Genomic DNA, 26,916 nt, shown 5'->3' with positions numbered 1-26,916 from the left:
TGTGGAATTTCCTCCTTGATGATAAAGGAAACTATTACCAAATAAAGTACCTTATGCTATTTCTGTATGAAACTGGAAAGTGACAGAAGTTTAACATACTTTACATTAAAAAATACAAAAACAAATTACTGAATTGTGCATTTAATGCTATTTCCAGTGCAATCATAATAATACTGTCTGCATAATATCTGGTATCATTATGATGTTACCATTGAAGTGAATGGCAACAGTGAATCAGGCCTTGAACAATACTCAGAAGTGTTGCAAATACAAATATTTTTCTCAATAATATATTCTCTTTTACTGACTATACATTCAGCATTGTAAAGATACACTGTACAAAGGAATATAATATACAAAAGATTCATGATTTATAAGTTCAGCATTTTTTGCTGTCAACCACTGTCTAGGCTAGGGATATACTCTGCACTAATTAAGCAGATACCATCAGAGCAATTTAGCTGTCAGTCATCTTCTACCTATGAAATTCATTTCACAGCATTTGTGGTTCTGGCAGTACTGGGTATCAAAGGACCTTCAAACATCATAGAGCATTTATGAAGTGCCTCACAACACACCCTGAAATAAATAGGAATCTGGACAAATGGAAAACACAGGGCTTATGACTGACTGGTGGCAACTTAGGAGGTGAGTGAGGGAAGCAGGAACAGAAACATTATCTTCAAATACAAAACTCCAGTTGCTTCTTTTATTGTGCTTCATTAGGTTCTTTGCATAGAAGATAACGATACTAACCCAGGATTCTTCTCATTCAAATAATTCTGGAAATAGCTGAACATGAGCAAGTAAATTATATCCCTTTGTCTCCTTCCACAAGGACACCTAGGAGCACACTATACCTCCTCTTTTTGGGGAAGTGTTCAGTGGCACATCTAATCTGAGAAATGTCCAACTATGCATGAATAACAAGTTGGTCCCACTTCTGAGTAGGTAAATAAGTCCTTTAATTTGAGAAGCTGAAGGGGATACAGTAAACCACATAGTTCTTTCCTAATCCACTTTATTTCACACTTCCATCCTTTATTAATATCTGTTTCCAAGTGTTTTAGATTTACCATTGTTAGCTTAATGATGTGCCTTCAAAGTGAAAACCTGATTTCTTGAGATCTTTACTAGTTCTGAATTCTCAAACTCTTTGCTTTGTAAATACAATTTTTAACTCTGGAAAAGTTAAAATCTCTACAGAATATATACATTTCAAAATTACTACAGTTATATTAAGGTTTAAAAACCAGATATTTTTCCCCCCAAAAAAAAACTTTGTTGGAATTTGGATGTCATTGAGAGGAGGGTGACTTAACAAAATATTGTTGCAAATAAGGAAGCTTACATTTAAAAAATAAATTAATATAGTTATATAAAGCTACGGCTGAGAACTATACTCAACCACTTCAGTACTATTTGCTCTTTTATATGCTTGCTCATGTAACCTTCATCCACTTCCCTTTTCTTCTTTTTCATATTGTTCTAAGATCTGAAAATGCAATTAGACATCGTATTTAAATGCACTGACAAATAATTATTCCTTTTGTGATACATATTTTTATTTACTGTTTTCTGTAAATGCATTAAACTATCTAACTAAGTGCAGGAATACAATGAAAGAAAAAATTATAGTAAAGACTGATGCTTATGCCTCACACTGAATTGACAGAGAAAAATGTACAGATTTTTAATACATAGTATCCTTCTATGCAGTAGATCATATGCATTATCCAGCATTATGGAAGGCTCAGGAAGATGATTTGGAATGACATTGACCTGGTTCTGTCAGCAGCAGTGAATATCAGAACACAGAAAGGATGTATCCTGGCTAATATTTCATGGAAGGTAGATAAATGTAAATGAAACAACCAACCAGCCAAAAAACAGAAAAAACACAGAATAGCAAAAATCCCACCCTGATTGTCTCAGATCTTTTAACCAGTTAAATCACTGAACAGCTGATATTCTAGAAGATCTGTGGATTTTTAAAATTAGCATTTTAAAAACCCAACTGTCATTTCAAGCAAAAGCCTTCTGTGAGTTTAAAAATTTAGTATCTATCATATACCACCTGCATCCTTTGGCTAAGTCTTTATTTCTATTTTAGAACAAGTACACATACCCTCAAATTTTCTTGATGTATCTCAAATCTCACTACCTTCTTTCTACTTATTTCAAAACACTACTTAATTAAAACATGCACCTTCAGCATTTTTAGAGATACTTCTAATTAAACTTTAAAGTTTAATTATTAACTTCAACCCACTATTAACAAAAAATCAACTTAAAAGATTAGTTTTATGTACTTTAATTCTTATTTAAAATACTTTTTCTGAAAATTATTTCCCTAGTCAATGTTAAAGAATCACATAAAACATTCTATACAATGTCAGTAAAAAAATGTACGGACATATACCTTTTGTTAAATAATACAGTACTACAGTTAAATTAATATGAAATTAAAAAAAAAAGATACACTAGTACTGCTTCTATGTACTTTAATCACAGTCATATCCTATTTTCATGTATTTGTGTATTTTGTAAAAAAACCCCATAATAAATAGGCAAGAAATAACTGCCTGCAAGAGAGAATATAGAAGATATATTAAATTACATGATATACAGTTTTTCCTCATTACTCTGAAATTCACTAAAGCATATTCAGTGGAGAACTAACTGCCTACTATGCATATCCAAACAGAAATTCTACTGCTTATTTGCTCATTTTCTCCTATACAGTAACAAAACTCAGCAAACACACTGCCTGCATACAATCTACCACCTAATGGGAGTTCTGCAACTCTGAACAAGTACTTTTATCCTTTGGTCTTGCCTAATTTCCCAACAGAAAACAGACCATGATATTACTGCACCGAGAATATCAAGGGCAATAAATTAAGTACAGGACTGCTTCTACAGTAGATACATTAATTATTTCTATAAAGCATAAAAGTCTTACCTCTTCAGCTGGTTACAAAGTAGCAAATATGATGCTACAGCATTAAGAACTCTGTCCATCTCCAAATTAAACTTTCTAGATTGCTGCTGAGTTACGTGAAATGTGAGCTCACCTGCTTACGTAGCTCTGTTGATTTTGACAACTTCATGAAGGTCAGATGTGGTTTAAAAGCTCTTTCTTCTCCTGTCATGATCCCCTTTTCTTGAAATATCTTTTTCATAGTTTCTGACAGGAGGAGAAAATTGCATAAATACATAAATTACATAATATAATGCTTAAAATGTGCTTTCAAATGTAATTTTAGTCACGGGTCCTTTATGTGAAAGAAACAAGATGATGAGTACTAAAAGGCAGGAAGACTTCTACTTCATTTTAAAGGTACATGTTATTTCTTCAGAGCTTTATATTATTTCATGTGAACATGGATATAATATTTCATGTGAAATATCTGCAGTTACTATCAGTTAAATAATGGCAATTAGAAAGCTGTTCATGCTGTCTGATTTTGCTATCAAAATAGAAACTCAACATTAGCACTGTTCAGGAGTCACTCTCACTAGAAGTGTGGGAAACTTAAGGAAAACTCTGCGTGTGTAACAGAATTCTCAACTCAAAACCAGTATTCTGTGGTAATTCTATTATCTCTATTTGTGTAATCTCCCACTCAGACCAAAGGAAATTCAGAAGTAAAAGCTCTAAGTTTCGGCACCGGATTTACATGCCAGCATTAGAGAACATACTAGGTGTGCTGATGATTTTTGCTTGGTTTTTAAAGTTTCACTGTTGCCTTCTGAGCTAATTTCCTTCTTTTAATGTACTTTTTCCTACTTTTATCTGTTTAAAGTCTAGGCGAAAACAACTCAACAATATTGACCTAGTTTACTGTTTTTCAACTCATCTGCCCAATGTAATGTTTAATGTCTTGGAAATAAATTTCAGTGCAACTTCTGAATTATGTTCCATGGTTTTATTTAGATTAAATACTTTCAACATGAAAAATTTCTGGTTGACAAAAGGTTTAGATAAAATTGAAAAAAATCTATGGTAAAAATAATACTGGGAAATAGAGTATTTCTATTGCTGAAAAACAGAAAAACTGCAAAATCTTAAGCTTTTTATTTCTTTGCAAGTACAACTTCCAATTTTTCACCAGGTGTCGGTCTAGCTCACTCATACAATCAAACTAAAATCAAAATAGGGGGAAAACTATCAATCTTATCACATAGATTTAATCAGCCCCTAACAAAACAATGTATGTTCATTTAAATATATTATTTTTTTGCCTGATAGTTCAACAGTCCTTTTTCTGATACCTGGAAGAAACAGAATCACATCGGGAAGCAAACAACACAAGTACAGCTGACCTACTTGTATTATTTTAAATTTTATCTGTCGGAGACATGTCTAAATTTACACTAAATCCCCACTGAGCTTTCTGGCTCCTGTATCTATTCTCTGAACAGCACAATTTGGGGACCCACTGACTTTGATGTTCCAGCAAAGGTAAATCTTATCAGAACCAGGTTTACATTACCATGTGATGTTCTGACTCAGTCTTGTGCATAGCAGTCTTTTTTTCCCTCCTCTGAAAACTCCATTTTTTTTCTGCCATCACATCTTAGGCCATGCAGTCTTATCTGACACTCTGCAATGAGGATCTGTGCTGATGAAGATTTGCACCTCTCCAAATGTCCCCTCCTAACTCTGGGAAGAGCTTAGTATCAGAGCAGAGGTTTGCCAATGTGCCTCTGATCCAGGTCTGAACCCAGGGATGTCAGCAGGGCAGACCAATCACACAGTGCTGTGACTGTGTGGGAATTGGGTGGGACAGCTGGGCACCTGCACTTTACCCTGCTAAACAGAACCACCGGCCTGCCTGTCTCTGTTCTGTGCAAAATAGCTTTGTTCAGTAGCTGTTCAATGTATCTCCAAAATCCTCTTTCATACCTGGCAATTCCAATCAAGAAAAAACAATGAAAACCCTGGTCAGAAGAGAAAGGCAAGAAGAGAGAAAGTCTGCAGTTTTAACGTAACAGATTTATCTATGTGTAGGTGTGTGTCTACACATGTTCTCAGGGGCATCATATTTCTCACACAGTTTGTCATGGCACAGACATATTAAACATCACAGGCTCAAGACATTGGGCTTGCTGGGACTACAGATAGCCCCAGTTTTGTGGAATTTAACATGTACAAGAACTGCAACATTTTACTGGTTAAGGTAACTTATGAACATAATTAACACAAGGTTTCCTTCTTCAAAAATAATGAAAAATAGAATGAAATCTGACTAAGTGGAGGGGAAAAAAAAAGAAATAAAGAGAAATGTTTTCCTGAGAGTACAGGAAGGTTACAAGATAATGTAATGCTATTAATATCCATGAAGCTCTTTGAAGAAGTGGCTACAAAAAGGGATTTAGAAGAAACTGGAAAGGACACATGGATGCTGTGGGCAAGAGAAAGTTCTAGGCTTGTGAGACAGCATAAAAGTGGATTTGTTGACTGGCAAATACACAAAAGTTAAAGTTTTTACTTTAATGATGGAGACTACCTAAACTAAAAGAAATTAGAGGCCAGTGATGAGAAAAATAGACAGACAGTGCCCAGGCATCTTGACAAATGAGTATTCTCCATCTTTCCTCCAGACGTTATCATTACTACTTAGACTGAAAAATCAAACAAAATCTATGTTTTCCTTTATTAGCCTCAGGCTGACTGATGTTTGCAGCTTCAAAGTATACCCTAGAAATGTTAAAGCTATTTTTACAAGCTCAATGACTTCCTGGAACAAATTTTTGGACAGCTTTTAGACTGCCTTTCATACAGTTTGAAGTACTCTGTAATATCATTTTGTACCTCATTTTTATAATGTCAAAATTACTGAATGTCATCTGCCTCTTACACTGGATGCAGCTGAATCCATTAGACAACTCTTTCCCTATAATTAGAATGGAAATGTGATATATGAAGCTTACTCAGAGCCACTTTACATGGGAAAAGCTCAAAAATCCAACAGCTAGATCAATACAGAACAATTCATAATAAAATTGCTTATTGAGCCATATTCTATAATACAAATGGCCATCTTCTTTCCAAAGACTTCATTAGATACAGAAACATGCTACAGATGCAGGTTTACTTCCAGACTAATAATTTCTGCTTGTCTCAGAACCATGTTCCTTCAACTAAAATGTTTATAATTTAGAAAGAGTATTCTGTCTTTTTATTGATTTTTTTTGACTTTACACTTGGAAATGAAGAAAAGCTGACCATAGATAACTTACCATTAGAACTATAATGTTAAGCCCTGCTAAAATTATTAAATTCTTAGAGCTTTTTAAGAGATGGGCCAAAAGATAAGCCAGAGTCAAGCGAGTTTTCCAGTAGTTCCTCCACTGCCCCTTGGTTGTGTATTAGTTTGACTTTTCTGCAATGAGCTGTCACTGTCCCAGACCACTGCCATGTATCAGCAAGCTATACTGTTACTTCAAGCACTCATCAGGAGTATGCATGGGTTGTTCTGTTTCTCTCCATCACCACACACATATACATAAGAAAGATAAGCTCATTCATAAAGTAGTATCCATGGAGCAGCTGGGCCTAGCAATGTCAGTACATAAGCTAAGCCTTACAAGACAGTGACAATGTGAAGGTAAAGTCCTGAACTGAAAAAGAAACATAAGTAGAACTTCCTAATAAAACTTTCTGCTTATACTGGCTTCAAGCCATTCTAATACTTTCTATAAGTTTGTTATGACCACAAAAAGAGGGGAATGATGGTACCTTCTTTTAAATCACAGTAAGCATATTGCTTCATTTTAGTGAGCTATTTCTCAGAGCTATTGTAATTCAGTGTTAGGCAGCACAATATGAAAAAGAATGTAGATTAAAATCTAAAAGCATTTGCTGTCCTCGTTTTCAGTATGATTTCAGAGAATAATTTCATCATTTCAGAGAATGCTTCCAGTCCCACCTAACTAAACAACAGCATTTGGACTGTCACCTTTTTCCTCACTTTGTACAAATCAGTTGTTCTAATGGAAAATTACAATACCTCTGAGTTCCCAATTTTTTCATCATGTGAAATGACCTAAGAACAACTGACAAGAGGCAAAATTCATTTATCATAGCTTCAGCCATCTGTAACTAAAGTGAACTAAATTAACTGAATTAAACTATTTCCCTTGGCTGCCTGAAGGGAGGGCAATGCAATTCACCCTCAAATGGATGCTAAATGTGTGGATTCACAATTTTTAAAGAAGCTCATCCTTGATGAGCTTTAAACTATCATCCTTGTCAGAATAGACTGTTTCTCTCTAGCCCCATGCCTGCCATTGCTCCTATCTTTCCTGCCAACAGTTATGTAGCTATTCAGTAAACTTCATGGGCAAGCTAAATAGGCTAAAAATTAGCTGGCAAAGGTTAAAATGTTAATTTTTCCACAGCTAAATTCTCCACGTGGCTGCACAAAGGGGTAAGATTGCTTTCGTATGGTGGCAATGTAAGTTTATGCTCAAGTAAAGCTGTAATGTTTTTAGAGAAGAAGATGGACAGTATGACTCACTTTCCATTTCTCTTACTCTCTAGTGCGGACTGCTAGGAAATCAATTCAAAGAGATTAGCCTAAATGCCATTTATACACAACTAAAGTTAAAGAAAATTACTGAGTCAGTTGTACTGCATGTCAGCCTAACTGACTGTTGTAATACAGTGCAGTCCTAACTGAATTAAAATACTTAAGACAACTAATCAACATTTCTTAAAAACAAAGGACCAAAAGCAAATGAAATATTTGTATGTATAAACAGAAGAGTAATTTTTCAGTTTGTGAAATACAAGCTCCCTCTCATGGTCAGACCATAACACGCATCATTAATCCATAAAATCAACATCTGCAAATCCTGTAGGTAAAAAACCAGGATTCACTTATTCACTTTCATCAGCTTCAAGCAGCATTTACAATGTAGTTATCAAAATAAAAACCAAGCACTTCATTACTCTTTCCAAATTCGCTTAGTATTTGTGCTGGTTTTGGCTGGGTACTTTTCTTCATAGTACCTAGTATAGGGTTATTTTTTGGATTTATGCTGAACAGAGGTTTGTTAGTTCAGGGATGTCTTGGTTACTACTGAGCAGCACTTGCACAGAGCCAAGACCTTTCCAGTTTCTCAGCCCACCTCTCCGGCAAGCGGCTGGAGGTGCACAAGGAGCTGGGAGGGGACGCAGCTGGGACAGCTGAGCCCAACTGACCACAGAGATATTCTATTCTGTATGGTATCACCCTTAGCATATATAGTGCCGGGGAAAGAAGAAGGAAGGAGGATGGCATTTGTCTTCCCAAATCACTCTTAGTGATGGAGCCATGTTGAATCGCTGAAGGGCTGAATATGTGCCTGCCCATGGGAAATGGTGAATGAATTCCTTGTTTTGCTCTATTGAGTGCATGGTGTTCGCTTTCCCTATTAAACTGTCTTTATGTCAACCCACAAGTCTTCTCACTTTTACTCTTCTGACTCTCTCCCCCAAAATGGCTGGGGAAGAGTGAGCGAGTGGCTGTGAGAGACTGAGCTGCCAGCTGGGACTAACCCTCAACAGTCGTTCAAATATTCTGTGGTGCAGCAAAGCAGAAAAAAGAAAGTTTTTCAAAATGTCCTGTAATTGTATATGTCACTGTAAGCACACAATTTCTAAAAAGACTTGGACAAAGAGTTATTAAAATACTCCTCAAACCTCTGTCAGAACTGTTTAGCATTATTCCTGGTAGATAATTAAATGATGCTAATGTCTTTTAATGGATTTTTGGGAAGTAACTAGGAAATTAGAACAGAAGATTCACATTAGCTCTGTTTTTCCTGGACTTCCATCTCTGGCAAACCTACGTCTACACTGGTATTAGCAGACATGCAATGACCACGTTCAGATGTTATTATCAAACAATTTCTCTTATATAATTTATGGAACTAAATGGTTTCCTACCATTTGAAAGCTAATTTAACTTCATCTATTTTCTATTGACTATGTTTTCAACATTTCTCCTTCATTAATGTACAACACAAAGTAACAACATTAAATCAAACTTCACCTTAGAACATAGCAGAAGCCATACATAATCTTGGAAGCAGCAAAACAGTGATTCCTTAATAAATTCAGCTGAGGTCTTTGTAAAAGGTCAAACCAGCTGCACTTCAGAAATGAAACTAATGAATTGCTAGAGAAACACTGTATTAATAAAGACTTTTTCAATTTTTCCCTCTGTACTGGACTGCAAAGAGGTAGTGTGACAGCAGCAGTCCTTGCTACTCTGCAAAATGGGTTATTGCTCTATTAAAAAATGGTGTGACCTCACATTCCTCAGAACACAAAAGATAATTCATCAATACTGAAAAACTCTTTTAAAGAATCTTTCCAAGGAATAGTTGGAATTGCTGGGATAGTTTTAAAGGACACCAATGAATTACAGACAGTACTGTTCTTTGAGAATTTTTATTAAATATCTGTAAACAACATAGTTTAAGTATAGACTCATAGGCAGATAAAAATGGGACCAAAACAAGGTAGCATGGAGTCTTTACATCCCATTTACAAATTTGCACTATGTTTTTTACATATACTGAATAAAAAGCTATCAGAGAACAGTACTGTCTGCAATTCATTAACATAATTTTGAAATATGCAAAGTAGGCTAGGAAATTAATTATGTAGCATTTACAGTTGTTAAAGGTAAATTAATATTGACTAAATTCTCATTTAGGTTGTTGAGAAGTCTTTAAAACACTTAAACTAGATTGACAAGTTGTACCTGCTATTTCCTTAAGTAGTGCTGTATGATCATTTTCTGCCAAATTTGCAAATCCAACTTGATTTCTGAAGTGATCAATTCCTTGAAAAGACAAATCCACTCTTTTTCCTTTCAGGAGATCATCTACAAAAACCTTGCTGTCTGAAAGAGCACCAACTGCTCTGTTGAGAGGAAATAAAAGACCAATGTCAAATACATTTCTGCTGTTAATATTGCTATTAATCATTATATCAATAAATGTAGCAAAGATATTTTTAGTACCAATTTATTATCTACTGCGGTACTTTTGCACTAATTTCTATCAATACAGTTGTTGTTATTATTATTATTACCACCATTTTATAAAGGTAAAGTGGTTCATACACTGTGCTGTAAAACCAAACAAATAATAAAGGCAGACTTAGCAGTGGGTGCAATTCCTCAAAAGGGTTTATCTCAGTCCTCAAGGTATCCAGATATTAACATGACAGTGTCCCTATTACTTTGTGAATCCCATTTAAAAAAGATGATTATTTAGAAGCATTTTGTTTTCCATTCTTAAATTAATTTTTTTCCTGTCCTGATATGTCAATCGAACTAAGATTCTTCTTCATTCAAAGTTACAAAAGTGTTAGTTAAATTATAAACAGATATTATATATATAATATCTGACATTATATATATAATGATAAAATTATATGGAAATTACAATTAAGCTCATGGAGAATTGTTATTAAAAGAAGTATAATCATCTTAATTAGCCACATCAAGTGCATGTACAATTACATGCACTTTAATAATCATCTTAATTAGCCACATCAAGTGCATGTACAATTACATGAAATAATTGTTTTGACCTGCACTAAAAGTGATTTAAATTCTAAACAAAAACCACATAAACATTTTAGTGTTTTCTAAAAGATTTCTCACATCTCACCGTTTTAATTCTATTCAATTAACCTGAATGTAATCTTTTCCCCAAATCGATGCAGACTTTATAAACGCTAGATGGCAGTAATAGGTTAAAAATGCTCAAAAGAGGTATGTTTACTTTTTCCGTCCTAGCTGGATGAAAGCAATCACCGATTTCTAGGGTAGGTTAAATTATTTCATTGAAGCCTGTACAATTCCAAGAATCTCTACACATTTTCATTGTGTTTAACAAGGTGGACTCGATGTGAACTGTGCAAAACTGGAACCTAGGGTAAGTTAAGAAACACATGAAGGTTGATTACATGACAGAATTTCCTTCACTGATAGAGTCCCCTTGTAGTCTTTTCAGAGGGTTTTAATCTATAAGCTAGAAGTACTTTAGCTCCTTTATAACCATTTTAAACGCAAACGTTCCTTGTTCCTTGTAAAAGATATTTTACTGTAAGTGTAGTCTCTGTCACTTACCTACCCTCCTATCACTGTTAAACAAGCCTGTTCCTGTGTCTTCCTTATGTGCTGTACTTCAAGATCTTTCAAAAACACCATCTAATACTGGTTCTACCTGTCAGATTACTTCATATGTAAGCAGGCATAGATTTATTTACCAACATGAACCTAAAAATTGGTCCAAAACAAGTACAGATATTTCAAATACACTGAGTCAAATTAATTTGAAGCTTGCAGAGGGCTTTTAAGTATTGATTCATGAATGTATCTAAAATCCATCTCTGGAGTTTTTACATGTGAGAACTAGTCCAAAGAAAGTCCATGGAAAGCTCTGTTCTTTAGCTGAACAAAGATTTATATTTCCATACTGTAGGGTCTGCTGCAGAACTCACTGACCAGCCCAAGTCCACCCAATGAGTTCCATGTAAGGTCAACCCACACAGTGCACTGTGCTTTCAGTTTAGCACTGTGGCACTGAAGATCTAGTTCTACTTTTTCTTTTATTTATAATCTTGCAAACACTAAAATATGTAGAAAAATAGCTGTCATCTCACTCTAGCTATCTTGCCTTTGTATTCTATCAACCACTTCATAACATCTAACAATGGCTTTGTAAGAATAATGCCCAAGGACAAACATTTCCACTGAGTCAATAGCTAAAAACACAACAGTGGTATTTTCTTGTTATTCCATACCAAATAGTATTTACAATGCCAACTGGTAATTACACTCAGTGCAACTAATCCACAGAGATACCCAAAAAGTTTACAAGCACTTTGATCTAAAGTCAAAAAGGAAATTAAAAAATAATTAAACCAGCATATTCTAAGTGAACACAAGCTAGAATTATAGAAGCAATGCCTGTTTTCTTTCTGTGTTGTTGTAATATAAATATTGTAGTCCTTAAAATTCACAAAGTTTCTTTTTAGAAATTTCTGAGTTTCAATTTTGATCACTTGTTCGAAAAAGCAATCTCGCAAAAAAAGCCGAACTCAATTCTGCCATTCCTGTTACTTGTAATGCAAAGGTGAGATTCACAGAGTCTTTGACAGGAAATGAGCAAGAAAACCTTGACCCTATAATCTCATAATTAGGCATTTACTGCAAAGGCAGGCATCCTGATTTCTAGCACCTGATCCCATGACTATGCACAGTTAGCATAGAGTAGAACTTCCTGACTTGAAGGGAGTGCTGTCAGGAGTCTTGATTGCTTGCTTTCTTTCTAGTTTCAAAATTTCACACTCTTGATTTCATACAGTCCTACAAAAAGAGATGTATAGTGTATTCATGAAGGCTAGACCACAGTCAGTTAGGAAACTCACATGGGAATTGCAGGTCTGGATTCCCTTAGAAAGAGCAGCCTAGAATACAGATGTTCCATTTTCAGGGTGAAAGCTGTATGTACTAAAATAGCATACAAAGGGCTTTGTGCTGAATTGAATGTTATGTTTAGCACATTCTTATCACGCATTTGACTTCAAATAGCATTCAACACATTTCATTTCTGTATAGACAGAGGCACTATTGTGCAAACACAGTTGAAAAACTGTAGATATCTAAGTAACTCAATGGATCCAAACCTAAGGATCTGTGAACTCTCAGATGCCCAGTTGACTAGCTGCACTTTGTTTGAGAGATCCCTTTTCCCCTACATTACACACAGGTTTGTTTGCCAGCCTGGATCTTGCTTTCTTTCCATTAACCTGGTATCAAAAATTGGTGAAGCAAGAAGAGGGCAAAATCAGCATTTTAGTCTTTCAGATCTCCCAGAAGATTAAACAAAAAACATCAGTTATGATTTTTTTTTAAAAAATCTCATTTAAAAGAACATGCAATCTAGAATACCTGAGGATAGCTGAGCTAGAAACCTATAGGAGGCATCTGGCCAGGGAAGGGGTCAATCTCTGAGGAAGCTGCTGCTGACTAGAGGACAGTTCTGAGTACCTGGACTGTAGAGTTCTGCTGGGAGAGGCAGAGAACAACTCTGTAAGTCAGTGCTTCAGTGGCATTCAGACAGTGAAAGCTGAGAAGGGACTCACAGAGTAGCAGAATATCCTGAATTGGAGAACATTTGTTTTGGTATACAGTTTTGGACTCTTAAAAAATACTCATGAAGAGGCACATGTGGTTTGAGGTACTATTCCATGCTCCTTTTATTAAAAGTTTGCTTCAAACCCTTAAAAAAAAAAAAATCTCACATAAACAGCTGGTGGTTGTTCTCACCAATTTTCAGATGCTATCACAGTTTACTCATTAACCAGGCACATGGAGAGGGGAGGATATTGACCAAATCTAGTATCCTTTGCTTGCCTTTTAATTCTCCTTCCTGGCTGCTTCTCTTGCCTTAGATCAGACTGTTGATGCTGACAAATTTGCATCTTCAGAGATGTGAAGACAGGTAGGAGTATAGAGATCTCAAGGATATAGCATTCAAAGAAAACAAGCATGTAAAAACAAGGCAACTGATTTAGATATACTGATCATTCATTATTTTTAGGTGTGTCAAATGCTTTCAGCCAAAATACTTCTCCTTATTAGAAGCATGCCCTTGACTACCAAATGGTTCCTACATTCTACCTTGGATTCTCTCTTTCTTATGAGCAATCTGCACTTCAACAGATTTTTAATTCCCCTATCCCCTATATCAAAACATTATTTTTAAAGAATTATTTTAGCAAACATGAAATCTGTGGGTGCAAGTTCAGGACACAGTAGGAAAAACACAGTGGATAAACACATACTTTGTTCAGAGTTTATGACATATAAGTTATGAAAATAGCTAATATTAAGAGTAGCATTTTAAAAACAAAATTAATTAAATGCTCAATAACCCTAGTAAATTAGGGCTGTGTATGGCACTAAAAAGTGTCTGTTAACCCTGCTAGTCTCTTTATGAACACTTAATACTAGTATATACTCAATTAAGCAAAAATACTAGTATATACTTAATTTACACTAAATACCTACATGCTAATTTCTTCTTCACTGGATAAATGCATCACTAACATGGTGACATGCAATGAGCCAGAGCGAACCATTGCTTTGGAAAGCCTTTGATCCTTTTGTACTATTGCAGCTTGGACAGCCTGAATACTGCCAGTAATCTGGGAAGAAAGACACAGAAACAACAGTTAGCCACTACAATTACTGTATCCCATCATGCAAGTGAACAAGAAAGCACTCAAACTAAAAACAAACATTCATGTAAAAACCATTCTAGCAGAAGAAAGTTTTACCCACTGACAAAGCTGTGCTAATTGACCCGAGCGAACCCAAACTGGGTACAAATAGAGTGATTAATAAATCACTGGACACGCCCCATCACATCTTAATAGGAGCCTCCTTCCATAAGTATCATAACCTCCTGAAGCAGGTTAAGATCATCCAGTTTTACACTGCCAGTAATACCAACAAAAAGCTTCTTCAAGGAATTGCTCTGCCCACTCTGCTAAATGTCTATCTTGCTATGCACAGGTAAGTGACTGAAGAAAACCTGATCTTTGCAGGACTGGGCACATACAAAACCAGAATATTCAGTAATTAATTTGTAGAGATATCTAATTTGCAATTCTGATTATATTGTCCAATAGACAGATATAATGTATCTACTCCCTTCAAATGTATTTAGACAAATTTCCTTGCAACAGGTATAGAGTTCTAACTTCATCAGTCCTTCTCTTTAAAAACACTGGAATTACTTTTTTAAAATTTAAAATTATTTATTTGGTTATACATTCTCTATATATTGTATACAAAATGTTTACTGTGCTTGATATTATGCTCCTTGTATTGTAGCAATTTAAAAAACAAAACACCAAAAACCTGCAATAATTCTTGAGTATGTTAGTGAAAATTAGATCAAGTCAAATAAACCTGACCATCTGACAAAATGAATTACTTCTTAAAGCACAGTGAACAAAGACATTACAGACAAATCATCTTTGGTGTATAAAATCTAAAAGAAGGATGTTGAAAACTCCAATCTCACTTTTTTTGTTATTTATTTATTTGAAAATCAGTAGTGAACACTTCACAAGTGTACTGTACAGACTTGACTTTTATAAAATAAGCACAAGTAGCTCTTAGGTATAAAAAAACATTGATATATTTTGGTAGCTCTGTTAATCATAAGGAACATATAAATTTCCTGGGGAAAAAAAACCCCACAATCTAATGGGAGTGTTCAGTATTTTTCTGACTGAATTTCTAAAGATGAGTTTTGCCATGCAGAAGTTTTACCTAATGAGCCATAGATATCTAGTAGTGTCATATAAATATAACTAAATCATAACCCAAATGAACTGATGGTAGCAAGGGTAGGGAGAAGGATGGAAGGTAAGAGCTACTAGCCAGTAAAGGGGATATGGCATTTACAAAACCACAAGTGTCTTAAGTAGTGTAGGACATATGAAGAAAATTCCACCAACATTTTATCATAAATCATAAGATTGCAATAAGATCATCTTCCTTCATATGTCAGAACTGATCTTATCCTGGATAAATAACAGTTTCATTGTCTCAGATACAGGAGGAATTTAATGCATATTTAAGCAAAGAACTGGTAAATGTGATCCCTGCTAATTACAATGTATCGACTGAATAATTATTTAAGTTTATAAGCTAAAGCAAAAAAAAAAAAAAAAAGAAACAAAACTCAAAAATTAAATAACTATACTAATTGCCATACTAATTGCAATTCTATTAAATTTTCAACTATTGCTTCTAAATTTAATTTGCACCCATGACCTGGCAAAAGAAAAAATATAAATTTAAGTGTACAAGCCCTTCAGAGTACAGAAGACAGATGTGGAACTGTGTTTTCACAGCAGGTAAAAGCATCCTAGCTCTGAAAGGGATCAATATTACTCAGTATTTAGTTTAGCAGCCAATATCCCATGTCCCCATACCCCTATAGTTCCCTTCAGTAGTATTGCTACAAAAGCATGTTCTTTCAAGGCTCACTCTTTTATGCAAACACCAATGACACAAAAACTGTAGGAAATTAATACCTCTGAGATGTCAATTTTTCTGTCCAAAACTGGACAACAGGTTGAAAACCCAAAAGACCCCGATGGACAGGCTCATAGCTGTATAAACTCTATTAGGACACCAAGCTAAAAAACCTAACAAATAATATGGCTTTGGAACAAGATTAAGTCCAAAGACAGCCACTTATCAGTTCCAGAGAAAAGTTATTGCTGAATCCATCAAGAAAGTATGAAAAATCCTGCCCTTTGGATACAGGTAAAATAAAAAGAAGGCTGAGCACATCCTCTCTCTCTGGCTAAATGACAATGGTCTACACAATCGAAATTAATTGGAAAGGAAAAAAAATTTTTCAACTAAGTTCTTCTGAATTTTAGAAACTTGTTTTTCAGATGTTTTCCCTGAGGTTATGCAATCAAAGCGTAACACAACAGCTGTTAAACAGGTGTGCCATCACAATGCATATCACAATTTCAGATTTGTTCTGTTTTCTCCAATAAATCTAAGGTGCAATTAACATTGGAGTGTACTATTCTAATGAAGCAAACTAGGACTCTCTCAATGCTATGTAACAGGCATTGACCCACTGCGTAAATAAAAATTTTGAATTACTATTTAACCTGTTATTTACATTACCTTAAAACGTGTTGTCTTACATTTCAACTGCGATCATGCTATTTATTTTTACTTGACATGTCCTAACTTAGTCCAAAACCTTTTTTAAGGCAGATCACACAAAACAATTCCTCCCTCTGAATTTTTTTTAAAAACAAGTTCAAAAAAAGGCCTCAACTACTCATTTCAAGATCTCCTCTCCATTACTTGAAGTACATTATTCTGAGGAGCAACAGAATAACACTGTTCTGCTTATTACAAAGATACTACTAGTAAGTAAATGTAAAGCTTTAGAGACCTAACAGATGAATAGCAATTATAGTCAAGACTGGAGAACCCTGAAAGGCTAACATACCAAGTAATAGCATATCATGAAAGTCATAACTTAAAAAAAACCCTGAATAAATAGAAAAAGATACAATGATCATAATCTATTTAACTATTTTTGCACAAGTAATAATGCAAAGTTCAATATAAATTCAAAATTAATGAAACAACACTTTTCATTTCTAAAGAGTCAAAACAATTAAAATGAAAACAAGAAAACTGTTCATTTTCCAAGAGGAACAGCTGATTAAATGTTTCAGAAATATCCTTTATTATAAAATTTCCTCTGTATAAAGCTTAAATTAATACATAAAATACAAATAAACAACACTTATGCTTAAAATACTCCACTAGAATAAAATAAGCTCTTCAAAAAATAAAGGTCTCTCATTACCAACTGAAATACTACCAGCAATTACCAGATTCACTCTATCAAGAAATCAGGTGTCTAAATTTTGGCTGATATTGCCTATAAAAATTCCAATAGTGTATTTTCTACTTTCAGAACAACTCTAACTCTAAGGCAAGTATAAACAAAACTTTCTAGCAAAGTCCTGGAGTTCTCAAATGCTCTGAGATTAAATTTAAAGAGTTGTTTCTTTACTTCTGTAAATGATATGACTAAATAATGACATATAAAAAACTATATGATTAAATAATGGCATATAAAAAACCAAGCATAGTTAAGATCTTCCTAACCAACCCTTGGGCATAGTAACAATCATCAGCAGGAATTCTCAATTACCAGGTTATATAACCACTACATTATTCTTGCACTTGTTAAATCATGGAACTTGTTAAACAGATCTGGAAGATATTTTAAAATAGGATGTCACAAAAGATATCCTACAACATTTGTAACAGGCTATCCTGGATCTTATAAAACCAGCTTTTAAAATCTCTTCTTCACATATGTTTTGAAGACTCAAAGACTGCAGTGTCACCTTCAAACCTATTTTAGTCTCATTTCATATTTTCTTAATCTTATTTTACTTTTTCAGAGAACTGATAATAGAGATGTATTTAAGTTAAAGTGAGTTAATGATTTTTAATATGAGTTAAAATTCATCTGAGATAGCTTCTGATATTAAAAAACCCCACAAACTAAATTTGCAAATGCTGTTAAACTGGTGGGTTCAACTTTTTAAACATAAGGCACCTCCTTTCTTTGTTTCAGACACAAAAGATATCAAAGGTGTACCAGAGACAACCTGCAGGATGTAAGAAATCATTTTCATTTACTGCCTAAATGAGACAACTCATGTAACTGCAAGGAAATACATTTTCTTAAAGAGCTCTTTGCATTTCCTGAATTTATCTTAACAACATCTCACTAAAACAACAGTTTCTTGAATTTTAAATAAGATGAACCATTTTACTGTAAAATGCTAAACTACAAACTGCCAAGTTAAAACAGTAACAGATCCAAATATAAATTTGTATCTATAAAGAAATCTAAAAATATTGCTAGAATTTTTCTCATTAAATAGGAATGTCTCTCTTCCTTATACTATGTGAACAACAAAATAGGCAATACTGAACACTGCAGAAGGGAAATTTCAGCCAGCTTCAGTGAAATCCATAAGACTGACAAACTGAATAAAAATGTAAGTATTTTTCCTCCAGTCTTTTTTAGAAAAGCAATTTTATTCACAAAAACTGTTACATAACATAGCATTACTCATTGAATAGACTGCTAATCTTTCTTTAAAACTACCTGAAAAAAAAATTTTTTTGCACAATATCAAACACTGTTTTTATAAACACATGCAGCTGTTGAAGTAATTCTGGTTATACCAAATTAGTATAATAAAGAATATCACCTTTGGATTAGTAATTGGAAGAGAAATGAAATAATTTGGCTGATACTGTTTGTTCTTTTTCTTCTTTCTCTCAGTGCCTTCTTCAATATCTCTTCCAGTAGTCCGCTTTCTTTTCTTCTTAATACTTAGTTCAGAAGTTGCATGCACTAAAAAAAAAAAAAGTCACTTTCAGCACACAGACATTTAAACAAAGACTCTCTTAATATCACAGCAACAGGAGCTGGACTTGAGTCAACTGACTGGAGCATGTCTTCCCACTCACCTGCTCTGCCCATGCTCTGAACAGTCTCACTGGGATCCAACTCTGACCTGAATTAATGCAGCCATACAACTGAAGTAACCATACCTGAACTCACAGCCTACACCTCTAAGCCATGTTTATAAGCTGCTAACACAGACAAGACACATGGCTTCCAAACCAGTGAGCCTCCCTAAGCCAACGTATGCAGCAGGACAACAGGACTGCAAATTATCCACACTTGATCATGGTCATGACTGTAGAGCAGAAGGGCCAACTTCAGAAATCCCATGCATTCTGCATTTGGAAATATAAAATGCAGCAATACATAGGATTATTAAAGCTAAAAGTTGTAGTAGACTAAGACTAATGAACCAATAGCATAGGAACCAAACCCAGCCCAGAAGAAAACATCATCCCAGCTAGATCTGCTCTCTACCTCCTCCTTTCACAGAGACACTTTCTGATATAGTGAAAGAAATGTGTGTGCCCTCAGTTCTTTCTTCACACATAATTGTGTTTCTCTCAGCTCATTTCCCTGTGCCTTTACAGACCCTCTCCCACCACATGGCCTGACACACGCCCACAAGCTGACCAGGCTGCAGACATCCACTGTCCAACTAAAAGTGTACTTCCAGCATCATGCTGGGAATACACATATTGAAGGACAGCTCACAAAATCCATCACCTGAGAAGCTCAGATACAGTAATGTGAATTGACATTCAAAATGTCTTTATTCTGTGACTCACTGCTCCACAGGATAATAAAAGGGTGAACTCTTAATATGCTCAAGTACTGCAGGAGTGAATAGCGAAACGAGAAGCTCTGGACTGTAACCTGTTTTCAGGGAGACTGTTCCATGTGCCTGGCCCATGTGTCCTTGCCAACAGGCAGGACCAAGAACTGAGTGCATGATGTGTCTATACTTTCACATTTCTTCTGTTTAATGTACTTACTAGCATGTTCATCTTCAATATCTGTGTCCACAAATGGCATTTCTGCCATTAGAGAATCTACTGAATCAGCAGCACATGGCACTTCACTCTGTTGTGTTTCTTCCTTACTCTCTTTAAAGATTTTCTTTTGCTGTATATTTTCCAGCCCATCTGTAATATATTCAAAATAACACACTGGGTCTTAGTTTTTTATATAAACAGCTAAGAGACATTATACATAAGCAGCACAACAAGTAAACATTTCATTAATTATCAGCAAATAAATATTGACACATAACCCCACAAGGATCCTGTTCTTCTTTGTCAACAGATCAGTAAAAATACTGTAACATTTTATGTGAAATAGCAAAAAATAGAGTTCTGCTTTCTATATTTTAATAACCTTGGGTCTTGTTTGGTTCCAACTAAATGAAATTACTGCAAAAAATACTTAGAACTGAGCATAAAAAGGAATACCCTTCAGACATCACATAAAGTTCATTTTAGATAACAGTAATGGCATATGAAATTCAGTGCAGACAAACACTGGCAAATTAATTCCACTGTAAACACACTAAAAATGAGGCATGAAAAATCAGGAAGGGAATCCTATCATTCCACATATAACAGAGTTCTCAGCTGACTCTTTCATTCAGGAGTGAGATGATGACTCTATTCCTGCATCTCCCACTCAGTATAGCATGTTTTAGACAGCAATGATCTGAATTTCTCCTTCTAAAAACTGACTTTTAGTATTTAAGGAAGGAAGGAAGTCAATGTAAATGAAGACACATCCTGCATGTACAAAGATATATCTTCATATATCTTTGTACATGCAGGATATGTTTTCATATATATATGAAGCTCTACCTCAGAATAATATCACAATCACAGAATATTATAAGTTAGACAGGACAGAATAATGTCCACGAACAAGTTTTTGAAAAAGTCTTTTTCCCAAGAGTACTAACTGAGCATGAGTCATTTCGTTATGTCTACTTCACGCTTCTGCATCAGTAAACTCTAATATTGGCATATTAAGTCATACCTTAAAAAAAACCTTAAAGAACCTTAAACCTTAAGTCATACCTTAAAAAATAAAGAAGAAGAAGCAAAATTTTCTCTAGCAGCAAAAAATGGGCATATAATCAGGCAGCCAGCAATATTCTTTTGGGACAACTCCACAATGGGATTACTGTAGTGGAAGGAGCTGTGTGTTAGAATTGCAGTTTATCCCAGGTCAGCTCATTACTACAGACAACACACTTTCAAAGCTCCTCTCAGGCCCAGTGTGGATGGCCCAAATCTAGCCTAAGAGGAAAATTCAGCAGCAAAAGTGTACACTATGTTCTTAAGGCATGCAAGGCTACACATGTATAAAATCAATATTACAGACCCAGTGTGGGTGATTATCACCCTTTGGAATGTTTCTGACACATATCACTTTATTCTAGGGAAGATAAATAAAAGAACAACCTGATTAAATGCTAATTCACTCCCGGCTAAAGTAGGGAAGCATAAATCACTCTGTGGTTGTAGTCTGACACCTTACTTTATGCCCCCAGGCTATTCAAAGGAAACAAAGTATTTAGATTTGTTACTTGTTCCCTCGCAGACACTAAAGAACTATGCAAAACAAACAGATGCTAAAGCAATAATAAAATTATTACTTAACATTTAAATTAAAACTCACACAAAACAAATTGCTTCTGGTATCCATGAGCATACAGAAAACAACCCTGGATCCAAAGAGATCTCAAAGTGAAGGACAAGACAGAGGTCCATGAAACTGACAAACAAGTGGGTCAGACTGAGGCAGAAAACCTCAAAATTCAGCAGTGCAGAATCATCAGCTGAGAGCAAAAGGGGTTTGTTAAGGTAGCATCAGCTACAGAACAAGGACTCACATAAACCTGAGGAGTGTATATTGCAGATTACAGGTTTCCTTTGCTCTGTTTGCTCAAAAAGCAACACACTTGTGCCACTTGGCAAAATGCAGCCTGTTCACAATAGTAAAGGCACAGCTAAAGTAATTAACAATGTACCTTCAGTAAACTGAACTGAGCAGGCACTGTGTCTAAATTCTACAGGTTGTGCTTCTATCAAAAAAAACTCCCTTGCTTTTTTGAAAATACTAATTAAAGAAATCAGCCACAAAATTTAAGAGTTACATTCTAGTGACTAATACAACTCGAAAACAAGATTTTTCAAACTTTTTGACATAATGTTGATAATCTGAAACCTAGAGTACAAAACCAGCTTCCCATAGGAACTCCTTGACCATCAAGTTGTTATAGGATACATTCTTTTTTCTTAATTGCATGCTTAATTATATTTGCCTGAATTTCATTTATGAGTAGGTGCATCCATTATTCCTTTATTTGTATTTAAGTGACTGCTGATCTTCACCAGCATTTGTCATCTGTTCTAGCAGAAAAAAAAAAATCATGATCCACATACCTCATAAAGGAGAGACCACAAAAATAAGGAGCAATAAAACACATTTGATTGTGCCCTGACCTCAGCTGCCTTCTCTACATATTCAGATTATTGTTTCAGACAGAACAATCTTCTATTATTTGACATATAAGTATCACAGATCACAGTGAGACCTGATCTTCTGGCACTATTCCCTGTTCACTATGTTAATGTGTTTAATGGGTTTATAACAGCATCAATTAGGTTGGAAAAGACCTCTGAGATCATTGAGTCCAACTGATGACTGAACACCATATTGTCAACAAGGCCATGGCACTAATGGCCTTAGTCTTTCCTTAAATAGAACCAGAGACATGAATCCAACACCTCCCTGGACAGCCCGTTCCACTATCTAACCACTCTTTCTATGAAGAATTTCTTCCGAATGTCCAACAGAAACCTCCCCATGTGCAGCTTAAGTCTGTGTCCTCTTGTCCTGTTGCTGGTTGCCTGGAGAAGAGGCCAATCCCCACCTGTGGAGGCTACAGTCTCTTTCCAGGTAGCTGTAGAGACAGATAAGATCCCCCTGAGCCTCTTACTCCTGGCTAAACACTCCCAGCTCCCTCAGCTGCTCCTCATCAGACTTGTGCTCCAGACCCTTCACCAGCACCACTGCCGTTCTCTGGACATGCTCCAGCAACTCAATGTCCTTCCTGAAATGAGGGGCCCTGCACTGGACACAGGAATTGAGGCATGCCTCATCAGTGCCAGAAACACTGGGACAATCACTGCCCTGGTCCTGCTGGCCACACTATCACAGATCCAGGCCAGGATGCCATTTGCCTTCTTGGCCACCCGGGCAAACTGCTGGCTCATGTTTCCTCGACTGTCAAAACCAGTACCACCAGTCCTTTTCCACTGGGCCACTTTCCAGCCACTCTGTGCCCAGCCTGTAGTGCTGCAGGGGATTGTTGTGGCCAAAGTGCAGGACCCAGACTTGGTCTTGCTGAACCTCATATCATTGAAATCAGCCCATTGATCCAGCCTGTCCAGAGCCTTCCTACCCTCTTGCAGATCAACACTCCAACCCAACTTGATCTTGTCTGTGAATTTGCTATTGGAATACTTAATTCCCTCATCCAGATTATCAATAAAGATCTTGTACAGGACTGGACCAAACACTGATCCCTGGGGACACCACTACTGACCAGCTGCCAGCTGGATGTGGCACCATTCACCACCTCTCTCTAGGTGAGAGAAGAGTGCACCTGCCTAAGCCATGGGCTGAGAGGTTTATCAGGAGTGTGCTATAAGAGATGGTGTTGAAGACTTTGCTGAAGTCCATGTAGACAACATCCACAGCCTTATTCTCATCCACCAGGTGCATCACCTGGTCATAAAAGAAGATCAGGTTGGTCAGGAAGTATCTGCCTTTCCTAAACTTGCACTGGCCCAGTCTGATCCCTTGGTTGTCCTGCCTGTGCTGTATGATCACACTTAAGATGATCTCCTCTGTCACTTTGCTAGGCACTGTGGTCAGGCTGCCAGACCTGTAGTTCCCTAGATCCTCCTTCCAGCATTTCTTGTAGATGGGCATCACACTGGCCAGCCTCCAGTGTGACAGTGTTCACAGGGGTCCCAGGATGAGGGAAGAGACAAGGATCTGACTCCATTTCTCAGAAGGCTTGATTTATTATTTTATTATATATATTACATTAAAACTATACTAAAAGAATAAAAGAAAAGGTTTCATCTCAGAAGGCTAGCTAATCTAAGAATAGAATGGAATATCTAACAAAGGTTTGTGGCTCAGGCTGAGAGTATGAGCCACCTAGGCTGTGATTGGCCATTAATTATAAACATCCAAGATGGGCCAAAGATCCACCTGTTGCATTCCACAGCAGCAGATAACCATTGTTTACAATTTGTTTCTGAGGCCTCTCAGCTTCTCAGGAGGAAAAAATCCTAAGGATTTTCATTAAAAGATGTCTGCGACACTCCAGTCTCCTGGGACCTCCCTGGTTAGCCATGACTGATGATAGATGGATAATGGACAGCAGTGTAATGAGCTCTTCTGCCAGTTCCTCATCACCCTAGGATGGATCTCATCCAGATCCATACACTTGTGAGCAACTAAGTGGTTAAGTGCCTCAAAGTCCTATTTGATTACCCTGGTACTTTTCTCATCAACCTTGTCCCTGACAACCTGGACAGTCAGCAGTGGGTAGTAACCAGTGGGCAGAATTAGCTCAGGGAGTCTCTTGGTAATATCCCTTACCTGGGCCACAGGAAGCCATCAGACTTTCCTGTGGAATGAGTCCAACCAGCATACAGGGCCCTCAATTTCCCTCAGAGGCAAGTCACCCACTATGACTACCATTGTTTTTTTCTTAATACATGTATTTGAGATCCACCTGGTTGACTTCATTAGTCCAGAACACCCTCCAGATAAGCCTTCTCCACTGTTGTCTGCCTGACTCTCAAGATCCAGGGCCTCCTACCTATTTTGTAAGGGCACCTGGGGAGGCAAAGGATGCCAGGAGTGGATTCTTCCACCCCTCTGAGCTGGGCCCTTCTTCCATTCCCCCCCATCTGCCTGATGGCAAGAGGACTGGGGCTCCTTGACTCTTGCTGAGCTTCCACCCACTACTTTCTATTCATATTTTTAATAACAAATGAATCCTTTAGAGACAGTTTAACTGAGAGCTGCTGTAGAAATAGACAGTCTTAATGTCAACACATTTTCAACCTCCAGTGCTGGCACTACAGTTACCATAGCTAAGGAAATACTACTACTACTACTAATAATAATAATAATTTATTGTGGGGAAAAAAATTGTAGGGTTAATATTCAGCCAGGTCACATACACAGGGAACTAAAAAGAAAAGGAGTAGTAGTAAACTTAGGGGAAAGAAAGGCAGATTTAGTGTTCAGTCAGGCTGGATGCATACACTGTCGGCAAGCCTAGGGACTGAGCGGGGCAGGGAGGGAAGCGCCAGAGCCCTACCAACAAGAGCCCTGCTTCATCATTAACAACTTAATAATGAAGTTGAAAAGTTTTCCCCCACGCCCCAGCGCGCCCCGCACGCCCCAGCGCCCGCCCGCAGCCCCGGGGGAGGCGGGCGCGGGTCTCGCCAGCGCTTGCCCTCCGTCCCCACCCCGCCGCCTCTCACCGTGCTCCGGGGCCGCGCTCCGGGCATCGCCCCCGGCCCGCGCCGCTCCCTCCGCCGGCCGCAGGGCCATGGGCACGGCCCGCCGGGCGAGCAGGACTCGGGCCGCCGCCGAGCACAGCGCGGGGAGAAGCCGCGGCAGCAGCGGCCGCATACCCGGCCGGGGCGAGCAGCGCTGCCCGCCGGGAAGCTGCGGGGCCGGAACGGGTCTGGCGAAGCCGCCGCGCCCCTCGGGGAAGCAGCGGGAGAGCGGGGCCGTGCGGCCGTGGGACTACAGCTCCCAGCACGCTCCGCGGCGGCGATGGGGCGGCCCTGCCCCTCATCTGCCCCGGCGTGCGCTCCGCGGTGGCGGCGTGCGGCGGGGCCTGCAACCGGAGTGCCTCGGTTCGAGCGCAGCTTTCACTCGGTACCTTAACGAGGAATGGCTGCTCCAGGGCTCGCCCCCCGCGGGGGGCTGCAGCCAGCGGGGTATGGCGTCCCTCAAAATAAGCGGCTGTAGTTTAGGGCGGCAAAGCGATAATGAACAGTAATTTAGCAGCGGAGAATAGATAGTCTTGCTTTGAATGTGCTCTGCTAAACGCAGCCCCGGGCGCTCTGACCGCTGGCACTAATAGCTCTGTACAGCTGTACGGCTCTGGCTGTACAGTTTCGTGTTGGGAATGGCCTCAAGGGTGATAAATTACGTAAAGAATAGAAATTTTGAGTCTACCTGAAGTTACCGAATAGACCTTAAAAAATGGCTGGCAAAGATAAAAGGATGTAAAGGTATGCACATAGGATTATAAGAGTGGCTGGAGCCGGTGGAGAAACAGATAAAAAGGGCTGTGTATGGGAGAGGCCGCTTGTCTGAGGGAAGGAAGGGGAGACGGTCTTTTCCTGCTTAAATAAAGACTTGGTGCCTCTCGGAAGCCAAATCCTGTCAGGGCGGTGGGTGGGAGAAGCCAAGCTAAATGCCACCTGCTGCTTTTGCTGATTGGCTTATCCATGTAAACCAGATCTGAGGGAGCAGGTGGAATGTGTGCACATAAAGATTCCTACTTTCATTTATAAATACAGTAGGGATGGTGTCACGACTCATGAGTAGAGGGGTGATGTTAGTTGTGAATTCTCATCGGGCTGAACTCTTGCGTTTTTAACTTTGGCAACCAGCCCACTCTTGAGCCTCGAGTTGTTGGCTAAGAAGCCCTTGAATCTTATAATACATTTCCACAAACCTGGTGGTTAGCAAGTCCTTAATTTTATACCATACACTTCATTATATTCTCAACTTGCAAAACAA

The 26,916-nt window shown here is 37.4% G+C and overlaps 1 protein-coding gene across 4 annotated transcripts in view; it reads right to left on the bottom strand.

The window, feature by feature from the left end:
- The window catches only part of AKAP7 (A-kinase anchoring protein 7), an 82,769-nt gene extending 56,853 nt beyond the window's left edge, over positions 1-25,916 (bottom strand). For 2 of the 4 annotated variants that reach the window (XR_013181364.1, XM_077175334.1), the window contains exons 1-6: positions 25,641-25,913; positions 20,070-20,219; positions 18,875-19,020; positions 14,091-14,227; positions 9,765-9,925; positions 3,078-3,190 (exon numbers count right to left, since the gene is read on the bottom strand). Coding sequence is in view for 3 of the 4 variants with exons in the window: in XM_077175334.1 (XP_077031449.1) it covers positions 3,078-3,190; positions 9,765-9,925; positions 14,091-14,227; positions 18,875-19,020; positions 20,070-20,219; positions 25,641-25,791 (858 nt within the window). In the remaining variant the exon portion in view is untranslated. Of the gene's footprint in view, positions 1-3,077; positions 3,191-9,764; positions 9,926-14,090; positions 14,228-18,874; positions 19,021-20,069; positions 20,220-25,640 lie in introns of all 4 variants that reach the window. The other 2 variants (XM_054630380.2, XM_077175333.1) reach the window with 2 other exon arrangements.
- Positions 25,917-26,916: the final 1,000 nt, after the last annotated feature.

Source organism: Agelaius phoeniceus, chromosome 3 (genome assembly GCF_051311805.1).
Source record: "Agelaius phoeniceus isolate bAgePho1 chromosome 3, bAgePho1.hap1, whole genome shotgun sequence".
In the NCBI taxonomy this organism is placed as follows: domain Eukaryota; kingdom Metazoa; phylum Chordata; class Aves; order Passeriformes; family Icteridae; genus Agelaius; species Agelaius phoeniceus.
Note: the sequence above shows the minus strand (reverse complement) of the source record. Positions and strands in the feature narration are given on the sequence as shown.